Here is a 23,506-nt window from a genome sequence, read left to right on the forward strand (position 1 = left end):
TCCCATTGCTCCCTTGGCTGGTAGAAGTGCTTCTAATTTCCTCAAGCTGACCAGACATTTTCTTGATTGGTGTCAACTAGCTATGGTAAAAACAATGTATTGAACAGGTCCCAACCTTTTCTATTGCTTTCATTTCATAATAGTCTTGCCTGAGACTTCTCCCAACAGAGAGAGAATTTGGGTTTCCCGTATGGTAGCATAGAATACCCTCCTTGGATCTTACAGGGGTTTCATTTATTGACATACTGTCAAAATCTGCTAATCTCAGGTACTTTTAAGATAACTATTACTGGAGTCCTTATCTTTGTTTCTTTATGTTGCGTAATAAGTCTCATGCCCTTGGGTTAGGAATCTATAGAATAATGTTGGATGTTTTTCAAGACCTCATCTAAGAAGTTAACTCATATTATAGATATGAATTTTTTTTTGCATGATAAATTAGTTGACATGGAACCTTATGATTTTTTTCAAAATATTAACCATTTAACAAATGTATTTTTTCTTCTTACAAAGATAATCCCATGCCAGTGCTACAGTATTTAGCGCCGGAGTCAACTCTTTTATGAACAGAGTATGACCCTCAGGACTTCCTGATGTCAGCTGGCAGAGGTCACAGGGGTATGTGAGGGTTACAGGAATCCCCTGGGTCTGGTATCTACATATTAGTCCACCAAAGAATGTCATCTTTAATGAAAACCTGAGTCATGATGGTCATCATAATCTTTTTGAGATGTATATATGGAAAATTTGTGAGTTATGTATTTAAGTACTAAAAATTATGTTCACTAGGTCTGTGAGTCATCAGAAGGTTATTCACATATTCCTGTCATGCAGTGGGAGAGGGAAGGGGAGAGAGATGCTCCCTCTCTGGCCATGTGCAAACTGAGTACTGTATTGTTAATAGTGGACACCCATTTACAATCTGAACAAAATGCTAATCAATAGATTGTGGGGGCTGCAGGAAAAAAACAAAAAAACCAGGGATGATTCTGTTTAGAAGGCAGACCGTGAACTTTTGGAACTATTTCTGAGGTGCAGCTATACGGAGGAAGGGAGGATGGAGCGAGGAGTGGCAGGGCTTTGGAGAAATGATGGAGCAGGAGGCAGGGTAAGGAGGTTTGGTTTTCTGCAAACAGAAAGTTGGCAAACCTATACTCAGAGGTCTTCCAGGGGGTACATCGACTCATCTAGATAGTTGCCTCATTTTACTACAGGCTACATAAAAAGTACTAGTGAAGTCAGTACAAACTACAATTTCATAGACAATTACTTGTTTATACTGCTCTGTGTATTATACACTGAAATATAAGTTTAATATTTGTATTCCAATTTATTAATTTTATTATTACATGGTAAAAATGAGAAAGTAAGCAATTTTTCATTAATAGTGTGATGTGACACTTTTATTTTTATGTCTGATTTTGTAAGCCCTTTTAAGTGAGGTGAAACTTGAGGGTATACAAGACAAATCAGACTCTTGAAATGATTACAGTAGTCTGGAAAGGTTGAGAGCCTGTTTATATTAAGTCAACTTTTTTGTGTAAATGATATTTTCAGTGTGAATAATGTGAATGGACCATAAAACCTAATTGTTTTAGTTTACACATTATTTGTACATGTTGATGTTAGAAGCTGAATATATCTAAGAATATAGCTAACTATGCTCTTCTTGTTGGAAAAAGAAAACCATCATATTAATTATCAGAGGGGTAGCCGTGTTAGTCTGGATCTGTAAACGCAGCAAAGGGTCCTGTGGCACCTTATAGACTAACAGACATATTGGAGCATGAGCTTGAGCATGAGTATTCACCCACGAAAGCTCATACACATCTGTAAGGTGCCACAGGACTCTTTGCTGCTTTTACATCATATTAATGTTTCTTTTCTTCTTATTAACACACTTGCCTTAGCACCCCTGATAAATGTAGATTTGAAATTAGTTTGTTTAAACCTTTCAGGAGTAGACTCAGATTTATATAGTAGATTGCTGCCTCTGATCACTGTTACCAGATTTGCCCATTACTTTGGGGTATGCTCATTTATTCGGGTTACTTTTCTGGGGAAGGGGATTCTGTAATTTTATCAATGTACTGCTTGTGTCACTTGTGTTTTCATATGGAGCTCTACTTCTCCCTTCTGCAAGTCCCCTCCCAATGGAGCTATCCTGCAGGACCTAGGTTCCCTAGGGCTGGGTTCCTCCAGCCCCAAAACCGGATGAGCACACACCCACCCACACATACAGTAACAGAGCAAGTCTGAGCGGACCGGGTCAATCAGCACTGTCAAGCTGACCCCTTATATGTCCCTGGACTCACTGGGCTAGATGAAGAAGCACTTTCAGGCTGACTCTCCTTATATGCCCCTGGGCTCCGTGGACTGGGTCAAGCAGCACTTTCAAGCTGTTACCCTTAAGCGTCCCAGATTTAGCACGTTCCTATCCCCACCTTCGTAACACAATTGTACTGGCAGTAACCTACTTGATGAGCAAACCCCACAGTATTCTGGGTGCTGCAAGGATCTTTAGCTTAGGTAAAAGAAGCGTTGCTGCAGAGTGAATGGGGGAAGCTAAAAACACCAAAGAGTAAAGTTCAGCCAGAGAGAGAGAAGCAACCAGCTTAACCATACAAGTTATTTATTGAATCATAGTGATAACTACACAAGGAGGGCTAAACCAGCATAACGTACATTATTAAAGGTTAATACCTGAGGTAGAAAGGAAAAATGGAGAGAGAGAGAGAGAGAAGGGGATCTCACCGCTCCCTGAAGCTTGAACTGGTTGAGGTTCCCAGATGATGCTGGTAGTTGAGGGACCTGAGGGCAAGAGACAGGCAGAGCCCTCAGCACGATCAGTCAGGAGAATATGGAGTCCCAGTGGAACTGATGCAGAGTTTGGATCTAAGCATCAGAACACTGACTGGAGGGTGAGTGGGGATTTTTATAGAGAAATTACAATGGTTGAAGGGAGAACACTAGATTTGTTTATAGGTAAGCTGATGATTCAAGGGTTTTTTTAGGCTAGACAAAAGGAGCTGATCACTCTTGGCTATGGGTGGTGTTTTCTTCCAGGGAGCTCACAATGCAGCTAGGCTGCTTCACGATTTGGATATCAATTAAGGATTCATTACTAGAATTGGTCTGATAATTGCTGAGCTGGGCATGTGCAGACATAGGTTCATTAGCATCTGGAGCAGAGATTCCCATGATGCAGTGCTTCCCTGCTTTTTCTGGTCCCAGAATTCACTGTGGTTCTCTGTTCTCCATTCTGTGTGTAAATTGAGATGTCTTCCTGTTCCATCTTTCATGCAGATGAAGCTAGGGGAGTTGTCTCTGCTCTCCATTCTGTATGCTAATGGAGATGTCTTAACCCCTCCTGACAAGGGTGATAAGATTTAGGTGTGTCTCCCAACACCCTTCACTGCTCTCTGCAAGTTGTTGTTTTTTTTCCTCTGATGGGTTTTGGTTTAAGCAGAGGCTGGGGGAAGTGGAGGGGGTCTTTCATGAGTCTGCCTGGATACTGCACCCTGGTTCCCCAAGAACACAGAGGTGTCTGGTATCATCACCTGTTTACTTTCAAGAATAATATATCTGTTGAACTTGTTTATGTTAATAGTAAAGTTTCTAAACATTACAGATTAACATTCAAATGTTGTAAGAAAGATAAAGCTAATCTTCTCTGAAATTAAGCCAATGTCTGCATAGATATTGAATTAACACGTAAGGGAAAAGGATGCATTTTTAATTGTTTTCCTTCACCTCAGGGGACATATGCTGTACTATGAGTGAAGTGATTTTATTATACTTAACAAGATTAAGAGAAAACAAAAAGGGATTTGATTTATTGGTCAGATTTTATTAGATATTGGAGCAGTGGTTCTCAGCCTATTTACCATTGTGGGCCGTATATGCAGTGCTCTGTGTTATTTGAGCCACACCCATACAATATATATACTACCTGTACATTTACCTGGGCCGCTGATTGTGCCACAGGTTGTCAATCACTGTGTTAGAGTATTAAGGAAAAATAGTAACAGTGAAAATCATTTAACATATTGGGGAACTATATGAATGACAAAAACCTGTTGGTGTTCTAAAATAAACTATATATAACAGTGTTATTCCTTTGATTTAGTCTAATTTATATTTTCAAATTGAATATTATTTGGAAAAACAAAGTGAAAGTTGTTTGTCATGAGATTCATATTTTCCTCCCTTTATCTCAGCTGTGTTTTTCATAGAAACCTTCATTGCATTCTGGTCTCCAATGGTTTTAGATTTATTGTGTTATGTAAATAACGGAGATGAAAGATTAGTAGGTAGTATGCATCAGTAATATTTTTGTAGTCAGTCAATAGCATAGTAGTGCTTCCATTAATATATTAATATTACATTAATATTCCAAAGGGAATATTGTGTTTATCAGATGCTTCCCTCATTTTGCTACTTTTAAAAGAGCCATTTTAGTAAAAGCCTGATCTTAGAAACATGGGCCACAGGGAAACTGATTTTCTTAATCTGCAGTGCAGACCCACTTTTTTTGTCCAAGTTGAATAATTAATTGCCACCCTTTTTAATACAACGTGAGCACCGCATTGGTTTAAAGGATGCTGGAAAGAAGAAAACTGTGTGATTTTTTTCTTTACTATTTTTATTTCCATCTTATTCTTGTCTTAATTTCAAGCACTTCTGTGTTGCGGACTAGTGCTATACCATCTAGTACATGGGTGGGCAAACGTTTTGGTCCGAGGGCCACATCTGGGTGGGGAAATTGCATGCAGGGCCATGAATGTAGGGCTGGGGCAGGGGATTGGGATGCAGGAGGGAGTGCGAGGTGTGTGTCGGGGGTGCGGTGTGCAGGAAGGGGCTCAGGGCAAGGGGTTGGGATGCAAGAGGGGTGCAGAGTGTATGAGGGAGCTCAGGGCAGGGGGTTGGGGTGCAGGGAGTGTGCGGAGTGAGGCAGGGGCTCAGGGCAGGGGCTTTGGGTGCAGGAGGCTTGTGGGGTGCAGCAGGGGACTCAAGGCAGAGGGTCAGAGTGCAGGGAGTGCAGCAGGGGTGCAGGCTGGGGGATTTGGGTGCAGGAGGGTTGTGGGGTGCAGCAGGGGGCTCAGGGCAGAGGGTTGGGGTGCAGGGAGTGCAGCAGGGGCACAGGCGGGGGGCTTTGGGTGTAGGAGGCTTGTGAGGTGCAGCAGGAGGTTCAGGGCAGGGGGTTGGGTGCAGGAGGGGTGCAAGGTGTAGCGGGGGCTCAGGGCATGGTGCAGGAGGGAGCTCAGGGGAGAGGGTTGGGGTGCGGGGTGCAGGAGGGGTTTGGGGAATGGGCTCTGGCCTGGTGCCACTTAACTGGAGTGACCCTGAGCTGGCAGAGGTACACAACAGGCTTAAGGTGGGCTCCCTGCTTGCCCTGGTCTTGTGCTGATTCCGGAAGCAGCCAGCACCACATCCCTGCGGCCCTTGGGGGAGGGAAGGGCAGAGGGCTCTGCGCGCTGCCCTCTCCTGTGGGTACCTCTCCCCAAGCTCCCATTGGCTGTGGTTCCCCTTTTCCGGCCAATGGGAACGTGCAGGACCTTAGTTTGCCCTCCCCTGATCTAGTAGCTCTTACTTTCTGATGCTATTGAGAATCGCTGTGGATAAATATGAACCTGCCTGAGGCTTTGCCTAAAAACTGAACAAGTAGAACTCAGACTGGAGGCACAGGTGTGTGTGTGTGTTTATATATATATATATATATATATATATATATATATATATATATATATATATATATATATATATATCCCCCTTATTATTTTTCTATTTTTGTGTGTACTTTTTTATCTGTACTTCCATGTTCCAACCTGACTGGAAACAAGCAGAGCTAAGGATCTTCTAAGAAAACATGTTCTCATGAGATGTCCAGATTTAAGAGGCTGAGTTAGCATTTGGACATTTGAATGTTTATCTGAACTTAAATGAACTGCCTGCCCCTTTCAGATTTGTATATTCATTATTAAAATATTATATTCAAATTAAAAAGTTTTATACTGAAACAATTTAACCTCCTGAGAAAACAACCTTCCTTTATGTAGCACACAGGAGTAAGTGTACATCTGAATAAATAAAAACATGAGAAATGTGAGATCACTTGTTTTCCAGGGGAAGTGTTGTGGTAAATATATGCAACTGTTTAGTACTGTCCTTTAATATGTTCATTTATTTCTTTAACTCTCCCCACTTCCCAGTGTGTGCATATGATTTATGCTCTCTTAACAGTATAAAAGTGCACTCTATGTTGCTACATGTAGCTTATTTTTTTTCTCTTTCAAATCAAATTTCTGGTATTTTTTAGGTATCCAAAGATATACCGGAGAAAGAAAAAGAAATTGAGCACCTGCTAAATAATTTCACCCAGTTTGAACAACAGTTAAGTCAGCTGATATTGTGGGTATCTCCCGTCAAGGATCAATTAGAACTTTACAACCAAGTGGGCCACCTAGGAGCTTTTGATATTAAGGTAATGTTTTCTTCTTAAAATTTCTGTATTTTTCACTGATAGAAAGTCAGGTCTACAATGAAAGGTGGATTTTTGTCCCTCCTTCCCTCTTATTCCTAAAAAACAAAACATTTCTTGTGACATTGGCAGTGCAAGTTGTGCAATCTGTTTGGTTTGCCATCATTTTCCACTGAGTTATGAAAAAATAAAATTGTAAGAAATACTTTCTACTTAAGAATCCAAAGAAGATATATGACTCTTATACTGTTAATTGTCAGTGCAGTGATAGGTGAATTAGCTGTGCAGCTCATGTTAACAATAAAGTCTCATGAAACAAGTTGAGAATAGTCCCCTAGACCTTTGGTATTAAAAATTCTATGCATTAAGATGCATTTTATTTATTTACTTATTCTTTAACCAGCAGATGCCAGGTTTAGAACAAATCATTGCAGAGGATAAATGTAAAGCTCTGTCAGCTTTATCTTTAAGAATTTTTTTTACCCTTTTCTTTCATACCAGAGTAAGGACCTTGAACATTTGTGCTCTGAGAAATCTAAAGTAGTTATAAAACATCATGTATGGTATGGATTGGATTCTGCAAACCATTACTAGAGTATGCAGTGGTTAATACCAGTGCTGTACTAATATCTTCAGTGAAATAACACTCAACAATAAATATTTTATGTGGTGATAGGGTTGTAAGTTCAAGTCCTGTATTGTGGTTAGATATAACTCAGTATATATAGGGTCATGTTTTGACGCTCTTACTTACGGTGAAAAGTATCTAACTCTACAAATAGTCTCACTGAAGTCACATGAAGGCCTACTTGTGAAATAAAATGCTATTCAATGCAAGCAATAGTATTGTAATCTGACACCTAATATGTAATCATGTGTAAAACAAAATATATATTTGAATAAGATGAATTAATGATGTCAGAAAAATTATATTTAAAAAAATCTATTATGATGATACAGTTTGTTGGGACTGCGTCTAAATGGTTTCTGCATATAGGACAGGGGTTCTCAAACTGGGGATCATGATCCCTTAGGGGCCTGCGTGGTTATTATGTGCGGGTCACAAGCTGTCCGCCCCCACCCCCAAACCCTGCTTCAACTCCAGCATTTATAATAGCGTTAAATATATATATATATCAAATGTTTTTAATTTATAAAGAGGGGTTGCACTCAGGGGCTTGCTGTGTGAAAGGGGTCACCAACAGAAAAGTTTGAGAACCACTGGAGCATTTGGATGTGTATGTGTATGTGAAATATATTGGGACACATCCCCAGCTAGTGAAAATTGGTTTAATGCCATTGAAGTCAGCAGTTGAAATCAATGGAGTTTCAAGAGTTTACACCAGCTGAGGATCTGTCTCACTCTTTGATTAGTGGTCAAGCTGAAGATTTTTTTAGATGTTGCTGTGTTTTGTATCAAAACACATTTGGTGAAACAGCATTTCAAAAAAAATTGTTCTAAGAATTAAGCAGAATTTTTGTTTGCCATGAGTAAAGTGAAACTGTAATTATTTCCAAATAATTGAGTTGAGTTGAAACTGTTTATTAATTTGGCTTAATTCTATTTCTTTTATAGAAGTGTTTTAATACCAAAACACTTTGTGTCTCACACAATCGATTTATATAAAACAGCTAATCTCAAGTCCTGTAACTGACAGAATGAGTTCAGTTACAATATTGATTCAGTCTTTGAAAGATATAAAATAGTTCAATTGAAAATGCCTTTATATATACTGAGCAAAGGATGTACTTGTGTGTTTGCAAAAAATAATCTATGTTTATTTCCTGTAATTTTAACAGATTTTTTGCTTAATATTTGTATTATGTCCGTTCTAATGTTCTTTTTCATGGTCTCCATTACTGTCCAGAAACATTCCATCGGAAATTGGCTAAATTGCTTTGAATTATAATGGAGTATTGCTTTTTTAATGTTTGTGAAAAGCCACATTCTGATTGGCTGTACGGGGCCTCATTTGTGATGTCATAGTCATTCTCCATATTGAACTCTGAAACAAAAAGACAGAAAATATTCCTATAATGCTGAATGAGTGAGATAAAAATTTAATGGAGGGAGGGGATGAAAAGTGACAAAGGCTGGTCCCTAAGCTTCCTCTCTCCAGTACCCTCACAGTTTTTCCATTTCTCTGCCAGAGAACAATCTGCTTCTTTCCCAGTCTAGTTATTTATGCCTAATCTAGTCCTGTATTATATACAGTGCTTCTCTCTCTCCATGACAGCTGCCTCTTCCCTTTTGTTGTGTGCACACACACTTCCGTTCAATAAGAAGGGCTTCTTTTAGATTGTAACATTATGTATAAATTGATTCAGAGCCTTAAACCAGCTACATGTCCTGCTAAGAGCAGCCTTGCCACAAATGGCAAGCATAAAGGGAAGCAACAATTTATTTTTGAAGTCCCCCTTCTAGTGCATCTCCAGGTGGGTAATTGAGAGGGAAACCACTGCTTCCCTCTGCAGCCTGGTGATGCAGTGCACACAAGCTCCACCTTATCTGATGTACCTTCATTCTCTACTTCTTCACATTCCTGCACTGTTATTCCATGCCACAGTTTTTGTTCATTACTGTAAATGTGCATGTGAGCAACTTTGAAAATAATGGCATTACTCATCTGAGTAAAGTTACTCGTGTGCATGTGCTGTATTGGGCCCGTAAATTGTAAGCTTCTTACCAAATGTATATACTTCTCTCACCATGCAAATGATATAATTGTAGTTTTATTGCATTATTAAGACTCCGAATTGTCCAGGGAACCTCACAAAACTAATAAAAGCAGCAGAGAGTCCCGTGGCACCTTATAGACTAACACACGTATTGGGACGAAGTGGGTATTCACCCACAAGAGCTCATGCTCCAATACATCTGTTAAGTCTATAAGGTGCCACAGGACTCTTTGCTGCTTTTACAGATCCAGACTAACATGGCTACCCCTCTAATACTTGTCACAAAACTAGAAAATTAACAATAAATCTCTAGAAGACAGTTAAGAAATGGTGCTGAAATATTATTCCTACTAAAATCTCTTCTCCTTCTATTATGAACCACTTTTTTTTGGAATGACATGTTTTAGGGCATCATCACCAACCTAAAATAAAACTTTTTTGTTTAAAGGTATTTATTTAAATGTTACATTAAAAATCCATATGCTTCTAGAAGTAAACCAAGGTGGGAATTCGAAGGCAACTGGTGGATGTGTGTCTGAGGCTATGTGCATCAGTAGATTATTACTGCACTCCCTTTGTTGTGTTTTGTTGTTTATTCACATGTATTATTAACCAGTTGATTTATGCACTTATTGGTGGAAGACCAAATAGATGTATCTGAAAATCTCTTCCTTTATGCCTGATGGAAAGGACTTTTAATGTATGATTTAAGGATATGTCGAATAAAGTATAATAGATTGCAAATGGATCATATAGGTCTATTTGTGTGCTAAATAGTGGACCTTCTGTTAAATTTTCATTGTTTTTTTTTTAAATTCAGTTTGTCTGGCTTATAAGCCATTTATTTTTATTGAAATTGTATTGGTTTGTGAATAAAAGAATTCATTTTATAAGTAATGTTGGCATGAACAATTTTTATTACTTTTTATTATGGATGATATAGGACAAGTCATTGACAAAGATGATCATTGGCGTATAAAACATAATAGGTTTTTATCTGCATCCTCATTTATGTCAGTGGATTGTGTTTTAATGTCTTTAAAGTGCAGAGATGTATGCTTTGCTTAGTTTGTCAGTTTCTTCAGTGCATTGAGCTAGTCCTTTACTAAAGATTCTGTATCTTATTGGATTAAAAGCAAATGTGGTATTTTAGGGATTATATTTGTATATGTAAAATTAAAGTTTTGGAATTGACTATTTTCTTAAAATATAGAAAAAAATCATATAAGTGTAGGACTGAAAGGGACCCGAATAGGTTAGGTCAGTCCCCTGCTTTTAAGGCAGGACACAGTATTAACTGAAATAAAGTAAATATAATTAAGACGACAAATCATTAAACACAATTTCATAGGGACAAAACTAAAAAAAAAATATGGAAAGTAGAAAACAGGTAATATCCGCAAAGAGTCCTGTGGCACCTTCTAGACTAACAGACGTATTGGAGTATGAGCTTTCGTGGGTGAATACCCACTTCATCAGATGCGTCCGACAAAGTTGGTATTCACCCACGAAAGCTCATTCTCCAATGCGTCTGTTAGTCTAGAAGGTGCCACAGGACGCTTTGCTGCTTTTACAGATCCAGACTAACATGGCTACCCCTCTGATAGGTAATATCCGTACATTGTGATTAGGTATGTGGAAGATAATCAGGGTAAATAGTTTTACCATCCACAACTGCCTGGCCACAACCCAAATATAAAGAACATTTTATGGATTCTGTAATGTTGAGCAAGGTTAACGTTTTAAAATGGCCATTACAAACAGTAACAGCTTGAGGGCTGCACTGAGTCCCCAATTTAGGAAAGCACTTAAGCATGTGATTAATTTTAAGCAAGTGAGTAATTCTCCTGCAATCTATTGGAAACATATGTTTACGATTAGGCATATTCTTAAATCCTGGACTGAATTAGAACTCAAAAGTGATCTGTGATGTGTATGCTATCTGCCATCATTTTGTTGTTGCTATTTTCATGTGTTTTGTGGATTTTTTTTTCTTTTAACCTTTACGTGCCTGTAAACAAGATAAGGGGTACAACAATGTTATCATGTGATCTCTGATTTTCTAGTATGTAATATTTTTGATAATCCACAATTAAACATTTCTTGGAATTATTCATTTTAAACTCTAATATTTATAAACATTAATGGGTGAAATATCATTCTTCTCCTTTAAGTGGTGATCTCTGTATGGATTCCAAAAGGGTGTGCATGTGCACCGTGCACCTGGGGCGGGAAGGGTTTCCTAGCAGTGTCCGTTGACCTGCCAATGTATCCCCCTAATGTTTGCAGCCAAGTCTATAACAGGCCAGGTGGGTAAACGGTGCTCCAGTTCCTTCTTACTGCCTCATGGCTAAAGTTGGAACGCCTATTCCTTTGTGCTCTTAGCTTTACTAAGAGAGTGATTTCCTCTCCGTTTCCCTTGTATGTAGTTGTAGATAGTTTTTTTGTGTTATGTAGTTATAGTTACTCATAGATATATGGTGTCATTTTCCTCACTATTTGGGGAAACTGTGACCTCCTGGGACTATGCCCCAGGTTTCTGGCTTCAAGAACTGTGCCTCTTGCCTGCTCTCATTTTCAGTGAGCAATGAACACCAGTGCTGTCTGTACTACTTTGGTGAGGCCCACATTACTTAATTAATTTATATAACTGCAAATGCCCAGTGAAAATTCCCCAAATCCTCTTTTTCCTCTGTTTCTTGTTGTAATAGGTATGATTACAGTCACTGAATGCCAACTACAATATTTTGATTACTACAGGCTGAACACTAGATGCAATAAAGACTAAAGAAGCTATGTGCATATACACAATTAGCTGTTCACAGCTTACTGTGAAATCTTACACAATTCATTGTTAGATATGTATCATGGTTGGGAGGGGAAGCCACTGTTCATTTTGGATAGTGGCAAAATACAGACTACTATCCGTAAATATTTGTCTAGATGCATGGAAGAGGAGAGGAATGCATCAGAATTTCTTGACTTTGCTGAAACAATTGAACATTGCAAAGAATTCTGCCAAATGGATAATATTAATATTTAACCAGTTGAAAGTGTTGTGGATTCCTAAACTAAGATTAACAACATGCTGCATAGAAAAATCCTATAGAAATAGTATAATATACTGAAATACAGTGGTATTATAAAATACACATAGTTCCGATCATAAAAGATGATGGGAAAATACCTGTTTTAACTTTGTCTCCTTAGTTGTGCATCTGGTTTATGTTGTCCTTAAATTGTTGCCTTTATTGTCAGTGCTACATGTGGTTGTGTGAACAGTGCTGCGTACTCTTTTTCCTGGAAACTAATGATAATTTTCTTTCATCAGTGTGTTACTCAATTATGACGGTCAGCCAAAAAATATTACTTAGGTCGTAGCACATTATTACATATTTCAATTTGTCCTTATTGTTTTACAGGTAATGTGTTGATGCTATATTTAATCAATATCAGAAGGTTTTGTTATATAAATTTAAAAAATCCACTACAAAAGTTGTTTATTCTATAAATCAGGAGAGCATAAAGTTAGCAGCACTGATAGCTGCATCCAAAACTTCCCAAAGTCCTTAAAGCCACATAATTTGCCTAAATATTTATTACATAAATCCTCACAGCTATAATATCTGTTCCTGCATCTTTGGTAAATGAATAGAAGTTGTTGCATGTTCAGATTTACCAGGTAGGATTGCTAAATGCAACAGTTTATTTCTCTGCAGACCATGTATACTCTTTAGCTCCAATTTTGGAAATCCCATATAGGTGTTTGACTTTGTTTAGACTGAAGCTGAGGTGTCTAAAGGCTAATTATAGGCTTACATTTTCAGCACAGCCGAACTCTACTTCAAATTTACACCGTTAGTTTTACTGCACACGGTTCCAATTCAGACCAGAAAGCAAATAAATGTATTATTTTTGAAATAGAATGATTTTTATGGGCCTGATTTTTGAATGCTTGAAATTGGCACTACTCACCTAAGGCATGGTTAACTTTAAGCACATGCTTAGATCCCATTAAAATCTATGGGACTACTACATTCATAAAATTAAGTGTGTGCTAAAGTGCTTTAGTGAATAAGGGCATTAGGTAGGCATGCAATGTGAGTATGTTGAAAGTCCCCATATCATTTCAATTTAGACTTCCCAATAAAACATACTGGATTTCAGCACATGTGCAAGCCCTCTAATAACCTTTTATACCTAGTTTATTCAACTCCAGCTGTAGATATATTATGTATTTGATATACTTGGTATCTCCCAATAATGCACTATTACAAGCATACAGCTGTAGACCCATACACTACATTAACAGTTGTGCTATTTACAATTTGTGGAGCTCCAGAAAAATATCTGAAGCTAGTTGTTAAAGCATTAGCATTTATGCTCTGTAAATACTTTCCTGCTGACTCTTCTGTTGGGCTATGTGAACTTCACCCCCTGCTGGGAAAAATTATGGTTCCTAAATTAGTTAAATTAAGCAGTGATGTTTAATTACCTCAAAAAGGAATATTTGTTTCGGAAGCTTGTGAACAAAATTTCAGAAGACTGACCAACTCCATCTCTCCTTTGCTGTGTTTTCTCTATTTTTTCCTTATAATCCCAATAATATTTATTTATTTTTTAAATTTATTAAGTGTTTTTATTGCCGCTTTCCACGTAATTAATACTATATACACTGGGGTTTGGGAGAAAATGCCTTTCGGGAGGAGTGTGAGGTAGGTTGTTTTGCTGTTTGCCGACTTTTGTTTTGTTATGTTTTTGTTCCTATTTTGGGGCAGAATAGTTGTGAGTGACAGAAGAAGGGAAGTCATTTGATTGTCTTGGCTGGGACTCTCTCCCTCCAACTCCCCCTTTGGTTTTATTTTTCTTCTTTCTTTCTTAGTGTCTATATCACCTTGGAAGTATTCACATGAACATAACATATTTGAACACTAGAAACACTAATTTCTAAATTCAACCACGGAAAAAATATTGTATTTTTAAAAGTTAAGAATGAAGTGATGAACATCACAATTCTTGCTATGTCTATTAGAGAAATAATATGAAAACTGTATGGAAACCTTGACGAAAAGGGGAATAAGTGGACTCATTGGTCATTTGAAAGAGGTGTGTTGCTAGTGGGTGGAATCACCTGAGATGGGAAGTTGAAGAGATAGAAGTGGATGGTCCTTGTAAATTCTTGTGGGGAGGGATTTCTTTACTAGAATCTAAAAATTTCTAGAAGATGAGCAGGACATCTGCTAATGTGGTTCTCTATAAAAGTTTGCTAGTTCAACTTATTCTTTAACCTTCAGTATTCACAGAATTCAATTCACTAGGTGGTTATTTCTGATTCTACCTGTATTAAATGTGAAAGTTCCTGGTCAACACCACAAATGAGGGATTAGTGTTTAGTGATTACCAAACATCAAATATGAATTTATCTGATTAAACATGCCTGAAGTTTAAGGAAGTGGTAAGAAACAAACAATTGAATGGCAGAAGTAATGAAAATACCTCATTCAAAATGTAAACATTACTAAAGATTGTAGTGACATGGACAGGATTTGTGCTCATCTTAAAAAGTGCAAACAGGCAGTTTCATCACACTCTTCAAGATTTAATATGGCTTTAAATATATTTTTTTCTATTGAAGTGAAAGATTTTAGAATATCAGTGAGTTTGATCCTGCAAATGAGACATTTTCAGTGCCATGGTAACCATAAATGAACATCACTAAATCAGTACAAAGTCAGCTGAAGAGAAGAAAAATAAACCTCCCTGAAAAAGAAACTCATTCTCCCTCAAGACATATCCTCATATAAGTCATCCTTTCAGGCAGAGCCCAGCATAAGTGTGTCTTGCAATATACCCTGAAAGCAAACAAAAATAGAGTCTTTTGAAACAATAGGCTAATAGAGCTCCAAAGTTGAGGCACCTCCATGGAAAACAACTTGCTCTATCTACTCAGATGCACAAATAAGAATTCATATCTTTCATATGGTACTGGTGAAGAGTTAAAACAATAGAGCGTCCTGACACAAATGTTTTTGATGGCTTCAGTTAGCCATTTTTTTTAAATCACATTGACTCACTGTTTCTCTTTTCATCACAATAGGTTGCAATCCTAACCCTCATCTTTTATGATTCTGCACAGGCCCAAATAAATTTATGTTTAGCTTGATATACTTAATGCTGGAAAACAATAGGCTTTTCAGATTTTCTTGAGTTTAACTGAAAATTGTAGGGTCATCTGCTGTCCTTTTCACAGGGTCACTTACTTAAGTGTCACGACATAGGTAATGTACTGTACAACTATTTGAGTTTAGCAGTCTTCATTTTTAATATTTTCAGTTACCCACCATTAACTCACTAAGTCTAATAAGAGCACATAAAGGATCTTTATAGTAGATATGGACAGAAGTATTAAAATGCTTGGAACTGATTGATGTCCTTAACAAGCATGTCATCAACTGGGGACCATTGCAACAGCCAGAATGACCAGAGTTGATGATGTCACACTAGGCATTGTGTAGTGAAGTTCCCAGATCTGGCTCAATCCTGCAATTCCATGGATCTCTGGAGTGGCAGCACCAAATAGGACAAAGTCATGCATCCCTTTGCACATTGATTGAGAGTTTTAACGCATGGTATGCTTGGATGTTTTTGTCCATCCTGGTGACATGCCCAAAGAACATGCAGCACTGCTTTTGAATATAGTGTTAATTGAAGGAAGAAATTGTGACGTTTCACACAAAGTCAAACCACTTTTTGTTCAGGATGTGGTGCTGACAGTGCATATGGAATGCCTCTAGCAGCTCTTAAATCTGCCTGTAAAGAGTGTCCAGGTTTCTGATCCATAGAGCAATAAAGATATTACACAGGTTTGAAAGATTCTGAAGTTTGTCTCAGAGCAAAAATGCTTTTACATCCATAAATGAGACATGAACTTCATACAGGAGTCAGCGAGACCTATTAATCGAAGAACGTGACCACCTGAAGACTAAATAGATGAACTCATCAATATGCTCCATAGTACTTGGCATCATCTGCACTGGGGATGTATGATGGCCCAGCACCAATGTTCTGGACCTTGCTCTTCTGCCATGAGATGTTCAACCCTGTGGTGTGGGCAGCTCCTTGGAGACCTTGGTGGGTGGGCTGAGCTTCTTTCATTTCTCCACAGGCAAGACATGAGTTTGTCAGTAAACGTTTCTTGACTAGACTTAATTCCAGTCTGTGGATCAGCAAATCCTAATATCCAGTTGATAACCTGACAGAACAGTGCCGGGGCAAGAATTCATTACTGTCACACACTTAAGGTTGTGCAGAAAGGTAGCAAAAGCCATTGAATCAGTGTGCACTCTTGCACTAGTACTGGTGTGAAGATCATGCTCCAGAACATCTGGAACTGATTGGTGCAAGGTATGTATTAAAATTGCCTGAATATTATATCAATGAGTATTCTGAACAGGCATGAAACAAATCACATTACTGTGGAAATTACTCTGTTTAAAAATGATGTTTTGGGGAGATGAAGTCAAAACCTTTCCATTATAATTTCCAGTGTGAAAACATCCAAAGCGTAGAGGTTCTATAATCTTCAGGTGGCTTTGCTAGAAAACAGATTTCCTTTTGCCAAATAAGTACATCTAATTGAAAGTTACCTTTTCCACACTGTGTTGGCCCTTCTCTGCTAAGGATTCTCCAATATTTATCTCATGCAATTTTCTACTTTTTTTCCAAGTTCTAAACTCAAGTAAATGGAATATCCTCGGGGTTTTTTAAATAACAGTAATACTTTGCACTTCTATAGTGTCTTTCATATGATGCCTTTAAAGTACTTTAGAACCATAAGAGCAAGTATTTCTACTGTATTAAAACAAAACTGCTTTCACACTGTGGTGTGGTATTAATTCTTCCTTCCTTGACCTTACTGTGTACTTTAATGGAAAAAAATGCTCACTAAAAGATTGATGAAAAGTGAGAATCATCTCCCATCTTGTTACCCTTGCAGCTACTGCCTTTCTTTTTACTTTGGTGTTCAATCTTTAACACCCAGGAGTTATTTGTATCTATATAAGGTCAATAGTTTTGAAATATCTAGAGAGATTTTAATAAGATTTTGTTTTCCTATTAGAGTATCATCATGTTCAATAGTTTGATGTAATTGTACTTTTTGGCAGAAAAGCTAAAAACATGTTGGGTAGTTATTTTTTTAAATTTTTTTCCTCAGAAGAGCTGCCTCCAGTAATCTAGAAAATCTTTTAATAATCAAGAAAACAAGCAGCTAGTTCTTCTACATTACTGATGAGCATCTTAAGTGAATGTTTATTTTCAATCAAGTATTCTTCCATTATGAGACATTATTAGTTTCTGATTCCCAGTGAAATGTTATTTAGTGAATACATAATTAAGAGATCAAATTTTAGGGGAGGAAACGATGCAGAATGAATTGAAATGGACCTTTAAGTGGATAAAATAATTACTAGATGAGTTTATAATATAATCTTGCCAGCAGCTGATGTCCTTTTAATTATAGTTTTTTAATATCAGTGATCCAGAACATGGAGAGGATATGAAAAAAAAAATAGACAGCCTTCTGAGCTATGATAGAATGGTGTGGTTTTGGCCTTCTCATCAGGTGGCATTGTCTAGATTAAATGGATCTGATAGTCAAATTCTGTTTAAAGTATTTTAAAAATAAAATATGATAGTAATTTGCTGATGTCACTCTGGATGATGCAGACAGAAAACCTTAAACAATGGTAATTGGATTAAAGGTCAAGTCTGCAACTTCTATTGCTATATAGTCACTTTTACTGCAATCTTACCTTGCAGCCAATAGTTAATAATCATAAAGCTCAAAACTACTCAATTTGTTCCCCAGACCTCAAGTCATAGCCCCCAACCATACCAAGAATGGGGAGGCTGATTTCAATTTTAAAAAGCAACACAACAATTCTCTCATATGTTTTATTTTCCTAGGTCTGTGATTTTTTTCCCCATTGAATTAACAAATTTGTTCCCTATAAACATTTAATATCTTCACAAATTAAAACAATCTTAGTAAAATGATGCATTTATTTTAGATGAAGGAAATTGAAATTGCTCGTTTAGGACACTGAAGAGCTAGCAGTTTCGCATACTAATGAATCTTCATATTATTTACTTTTTATAATGTTGCATAACTAGAGACTTTTCTTACTCTAATCAGGATGAACATAGATACATATTAAAATTATTAACACTATTTTAAAAGCCAATAACATATATTCAGATAATGTTAATTATCTGACTTAATCTCAACCTGCCTTCCCCACTATTAAGCCATCAAATATAAGATTAAGCCTTAATTTTCATTGTATAAATGTATGTATATAGCTCTGAAATTTTGACTTCAGTTTGCCTAATGCTTAGACATTGTTGCAATATGTGATATGTGAGATCACCCGCAGTTAGAGCCTCCGGACCATTTTATTCTTTTAGTCAGTGCTACGCTGCGATATATATTTATTGGTACACCAGGGCTAGAGTCTAGGTGGCCCAGCACCAAATGTTTTAGACTTCTAAACACCTTGTCAAAGGAAAAGTGAATTATGTTAATATATTAATAACAGAGCATTGTGCCCTCTATCACAATGATCTGTATAAATTTCGTTGTGGGTCTTGGCAGCAGGTTACTTACACAAAAGTTTTGTCTTTTTTTTAAAGTGTAAATTTAAAATAAGGTAAATGAAATATATCAGAGGAATAAATACTAGGGAGGGAGAGGAATTATTTAAGCTCAGTACCAGTGTGGACACAAGAACAAATAGATATAAACTGGCCATCAGGAAATTTAGACTTGAAATTAGATGAAGGTTTCTAACCATCATAGGAGTGAAGTTCTGGAACAGCCTTCCAAGGGGAGCAGTGGAGGCAAAAGACATATCTGGCTTTAAAACTAAGCTCCATAAGTTTATGGAAGGGATGGTACGATGGGCTGGCCTAATTTTGGCAATTAATTGATCTTTGACTATTAGCGGTAAATATGCCCAATGGTCTGTGATGGGATGTTAGATGGGGTGGGATCTGAGTTACTGCAGAGAATTCTTTCCTGGGTCCTGGCTGGTGAGTCTTGCCCACATGCTCAGGGTTTAACCAATCACCATATTTGGGGTCAGGAAGGAATTTTCCTCCAGGGCAGATTGGCAGAGGCCCTGGGGCGGTTCGCCTTCCTCTGCAGCATGGGGCATGGGTCACTTGCTGGAGGATTCTCTGCACCTTGAAATCTTTAAACCACAAACTGAGTACTTCAATAGCTCAGACATAGATCAGGAGGTTGTTACAGGAGTGGATGGGTGAGATTCTGTGACCTGCACTGTGCAAGAGGTCAGACTAGAAGATCATAATGGTCCCTTCTGACCTTAAAGTCTATGAAATATTCTAATAAAATCATTACCTTTTCCTCAAAGATCTCTACTTTAGTTTCACAGGGCCCAGCTCTCTCTCTCTCTCTCTCTCTCTCTCTCTCTCTCTCTCTCTCTCTCTCTCTCTCTGTGTCTGTATATGTATATATAAAATTTATTTGAATACAGTAACTTCAAAAACTAACTTTCTTTCTTGGATGAAGTCAACTGAAAAAAGGAAAATATTCTTCTCAGTGGCAGATAAATAGTGAAGTTAATCAATTATTCTCTTTAAAGTTTAGCATGCTCTGTAATTAATGCCAGAGTCCTTGGGAAATAATTCAGCACAGCTCTGGCTTTGATTTAGTCATAGAATCATTGAACTGGAAGGGACCTCAAGTAATCTTCTTGTCCAGGCCCTGCACTTAAGGCAGGACTAGGTATTATCTAGACCATCCCCTGACAGGTGACAGTCTAGCCTGCTCTTAAAAACCTCCAGCGACAGAGGTTTCACAACCTCCCTGGGCAATTTATTCCAGTGTTTAACTCCCCGAACAGTTAGGAAGTGTTCCCTAATTTCCAACCTAAACCTCTCTTGCTGCAGTTTAAGTTCATTGCTTCTTATCCTATCCACAGAAGCGAACGAGAATAATTTTTCTCCCTCCTCCTTGTAATAATCTTTTATATACTTGAAAACTATTATTATGCCCCCCCTTAGTCCTCTCTTCCCCAGACTTGACTTAAACCCATTTTTTTCAATCTTTCCTCATAAATCATGTTTTCTAGACCTTTGATCATTTTTGTTGCTCTTCTCTTGACTTTCTCCAATTTGTCCACATCTTTCCTGAAATGTGGCACCCAGAACTGAACACAGTACTCTAGTTGAGGCTGTATCAGTGTGGAGTAGAACAGAATAATTATTTCTCGTGTCTTGCTTACAACACTCCTGCTAATACCTTCCACAATTATGTTTGCTTTTTTGCAACAATGTTACACTATTGACTCATATTTAGCTTGTGATAAATGTGACAACCACATCCTTTCCAAAGTATACCTTCCTAAGCAGTCATTTCCCAGTTTGTGTGTGTGCAATTGATTGTGCCTTCTTAAGTGGAGTACTTTGCATTTGTCCTTATTGAATGTTATCCTTTTTACTTCAGACTCTTTCTCCAGTTTGTCCAGATCATTTGAATTTTAATCCCATCCTTCAAAGCATTTGCAACCCCTCCCAGCTTGATATGCTCCACAAACTTTATAAGTGAACTCTCTATGCCATTATCTAAATCATTGATGAAGATATCAAACTGGATAAGGACCAATCCCTGAAGAACCTCACTTCATTTGCTCTTCCAGCTTGACTGTGAACCACTGATAACTACTCTCTGGGCACGGTTTTCCAACCAGTTATACACCCACCTTATAGTAGCTCCATCTAGGTCAGGGGTCAGCAACCTCTGGCACGCGGCTCACCTGGGTAGGCACCCTTGTGGGCTGGGCCAGTTTGTTTACCTGCCACATCGGCATGTTCAGCCAATCGCAGCTCCCATGGCCGCGGTTTGCCATCCCATGCCAATAGGAGTGGCGGGAAGTGTGGCCAGCACATCCTTTGCCCGCACCGCTTCCTGCCGCCCCCATTGGCTTGGGACGGCTAACCGCAGCCAGTGGGAGCTGTGATCAGCGAAGCTGCCAATGCAGCAGATAAACAGACTGGCTCGGCCCTGCAGGGTGCTTACTCTGGCGAACCGCGTGCCAGAGTTTGCCGACCCCTGATCTAGGTGGTATTCCCAAGTTTGTTTATGAGAAGGTCACATGAAACAGTATCAAAAGTCTTACTAAAGTCAAGGTATACCATAATTACCATTTCCCGTCCCCCCTGCCACAAGGCATATTACCTTATCAAAGAAATCTATGAGGTTGGTTTCATGTGATTTGTTCTTGATAAATTGATGTTGACTGTTACTTATCGCCTTATCTTCACATAAGAACATAAGAATGGCTATACCGGGTCAGACCAAAGGTCCATCTAGCCCAGTATCTTTCTACCGACAGTGGCCAATGCTAGGTGCCCCAGAGGGAGTGAAGCTAACAGGCAATGATCAAGTGATCTCTCTCCTGCCATCCATCTCCATCCTCTGATGAACAGAGGCTAGGGACACCATTCTTTACCCATCCTGGCTAATAGCCATTTATGGACTTAGCCAACATGAATTTATCCAGTTCCCTTTTAAACATTGTTATAGTCCTAGCCTTCACAACCCTCTCAGGTAAGGAGTTCCACAAGTTGACTGTGCACTGCTTGAAGAAGAACTTCCTTTTATTTGTTTTAAACCTGCTACCTATTAATTTCATTTGGTGACCCCCAGTTCTTGTATTATGGGAATAAGTAAATAACTTTTCCTTATCCACTTTCTCTACATCACTCATGATTTTATATACCTCTATCATATCCCCCCTTAGTCTCCTCTTTTCCAAGCTGAAGAGGCCTAGCATCTTTAATCTTTTCTCGTATGGGACCCTCTCCAAACCCGTAATCATTTTAGTTGCCCTTTTCTGAACCTTTTCTAGTGCTAAAATATCTCTTTTGAGTTGAGGAGACCACATCTATACACAGTATTCGAGATGTGGGCGTACCATGAATTTATATAAGGGCAATAATATATTTTCAGTCTTATTCTCTATGCCCTTTTTAATTATTCCTAACATCCTGTTTGCTTTTTTAACCGCCTCTATGCACTGCGTGAACATCTTCAGAGAATTATCCACGATGACGCCAAGATCTTTTTCCTGACTCGTTGTAGCTAAATTAGCCCCCATCATATTGTATGTATAGTTGGGGTTATTTTTTCCAATGTGCATTACTTTACATTTATCCACATTAAATTTCATTTGCCATTTTGTTGCCCAATCACTTAGTTTTGTGAGATCTTTTTGAAGTTCTTCACAATCTGGTTTGGTCTTAACTATCTTGAGCAGTTTAGTATCATCTGCAAACTTTGCCACCTCACTGTTTACCCCTTTCTCCATATCATTTATGAATAAATTGAATAGGATTAGTCCTAGGACTGACCCTTGGGGAACACCACTAGTTACCCCTCTCCATTCTGAAAATTTACCATTAATTCCTACCCTTTGTTCCCTGTCTTTTAACCAGTTCTCAGTCCATGAAAGGGCCTTCCCTTTTATCCCATGACAGCTTAATTTACGTAAGAGCCTTTGGTGAGGGACCTTGTCAAAGGCTTTCTGGAAATCTAAGTACACTATGTCCACCGGATCCCCCTTGTCCACATGTTTGTTGACAAGGGGGTGTTTGCAAATGGATTGCTTAATTATTTGCTCGATTATATTTCTGGGTGCTGAAATTAAGCTGACTGGTCTGTAATTGTCCAGGATGTCCTAATTCCCCTTTTCATAGATAAGCACTATATTTGCCCTTTTCCGGTCCTCAGGAATCTTTCACATCCTCCATGACTCTTCAAAGATAATCACTAATGGCTTAGATATCACCTCAGTCATCTCCTTGAGTATTCTAGGATATGTTTCATCAGACCCTGGTGATTTGAAGATATCTAACTTAAGTAATTTTTAACTTCTTTCCCTATTTTAACCTCAGATCCTACCTCATTTTCACTGGTGTTCTCTATGTTAAATGTCCAATCACTACTAAACTTTTTAGTGAAAACTGAAGGAAAAAAATTGTTTAGCACTTCTGCTATTTTCCCCCTTCATTGAGGAATGATCCTACCCTTGCTTGGTCTTTCTTTCTCTTGCTTCGAATGTATTTGTAGAATGTTTTCTTTTTAACCTTTGTCTCTAGCTAGTTTAATCTCACTTTGTGCCTTGGCCTTTCTAATTTTATCCCTGTGTGCTTGTGGTGTTTGTTTATATTCATCCTCTGTAATCTGACCTAGTTTCCACATTTTGTAGGACTCTTTTTTTGAGTTTCAGATCATTGAAACTCAAAAAGCCAGATTAAGCC

The 23,506-nt window shown here is 38.1% G+C and overlaps 1 protein-coding gene across 11 annotated transcripts in view; it reads left to right on the top strand.

Annotated features, from left to right (window-relative positions):
• The window catches only part of DMD (dystrophin), a 2,125,007-nt gene that overhangs the window by 1,479,197 nt on the left and 622,304 nt on the right, over positions 1-23,506 (top strand). For all 11 annotated transcript variants that reach the window (XM_050936430.1, XM_050936437.1, XM_050936440.1 and 8 more), the window contains one exon: positions 6,320-6,484. In XM_050936430.1, the coding sequence (XP_050792387.1) occupies positions 6,320-6,484 (165 nt within the window). The remainder of the gene's footprint in view (positions 1-6,319; positions 6,485-23,506) is intronic.

Source organism: Gopherus flavomarginatus, chromosome 1, assembly GCF_025201925.1.
Source record: "Gopherus flavomarginatus isolate rGopFla2 chromosome 1, rGopFla2.mat.asm, whole genome shotgun sequence".
NCBI classification, from domain to species: domain Eukaryota; kingdom Metazoa; phylum Chordata; order Testudines; family Testudinidae; genus Gopherus; species Gopherus flavomarginatus.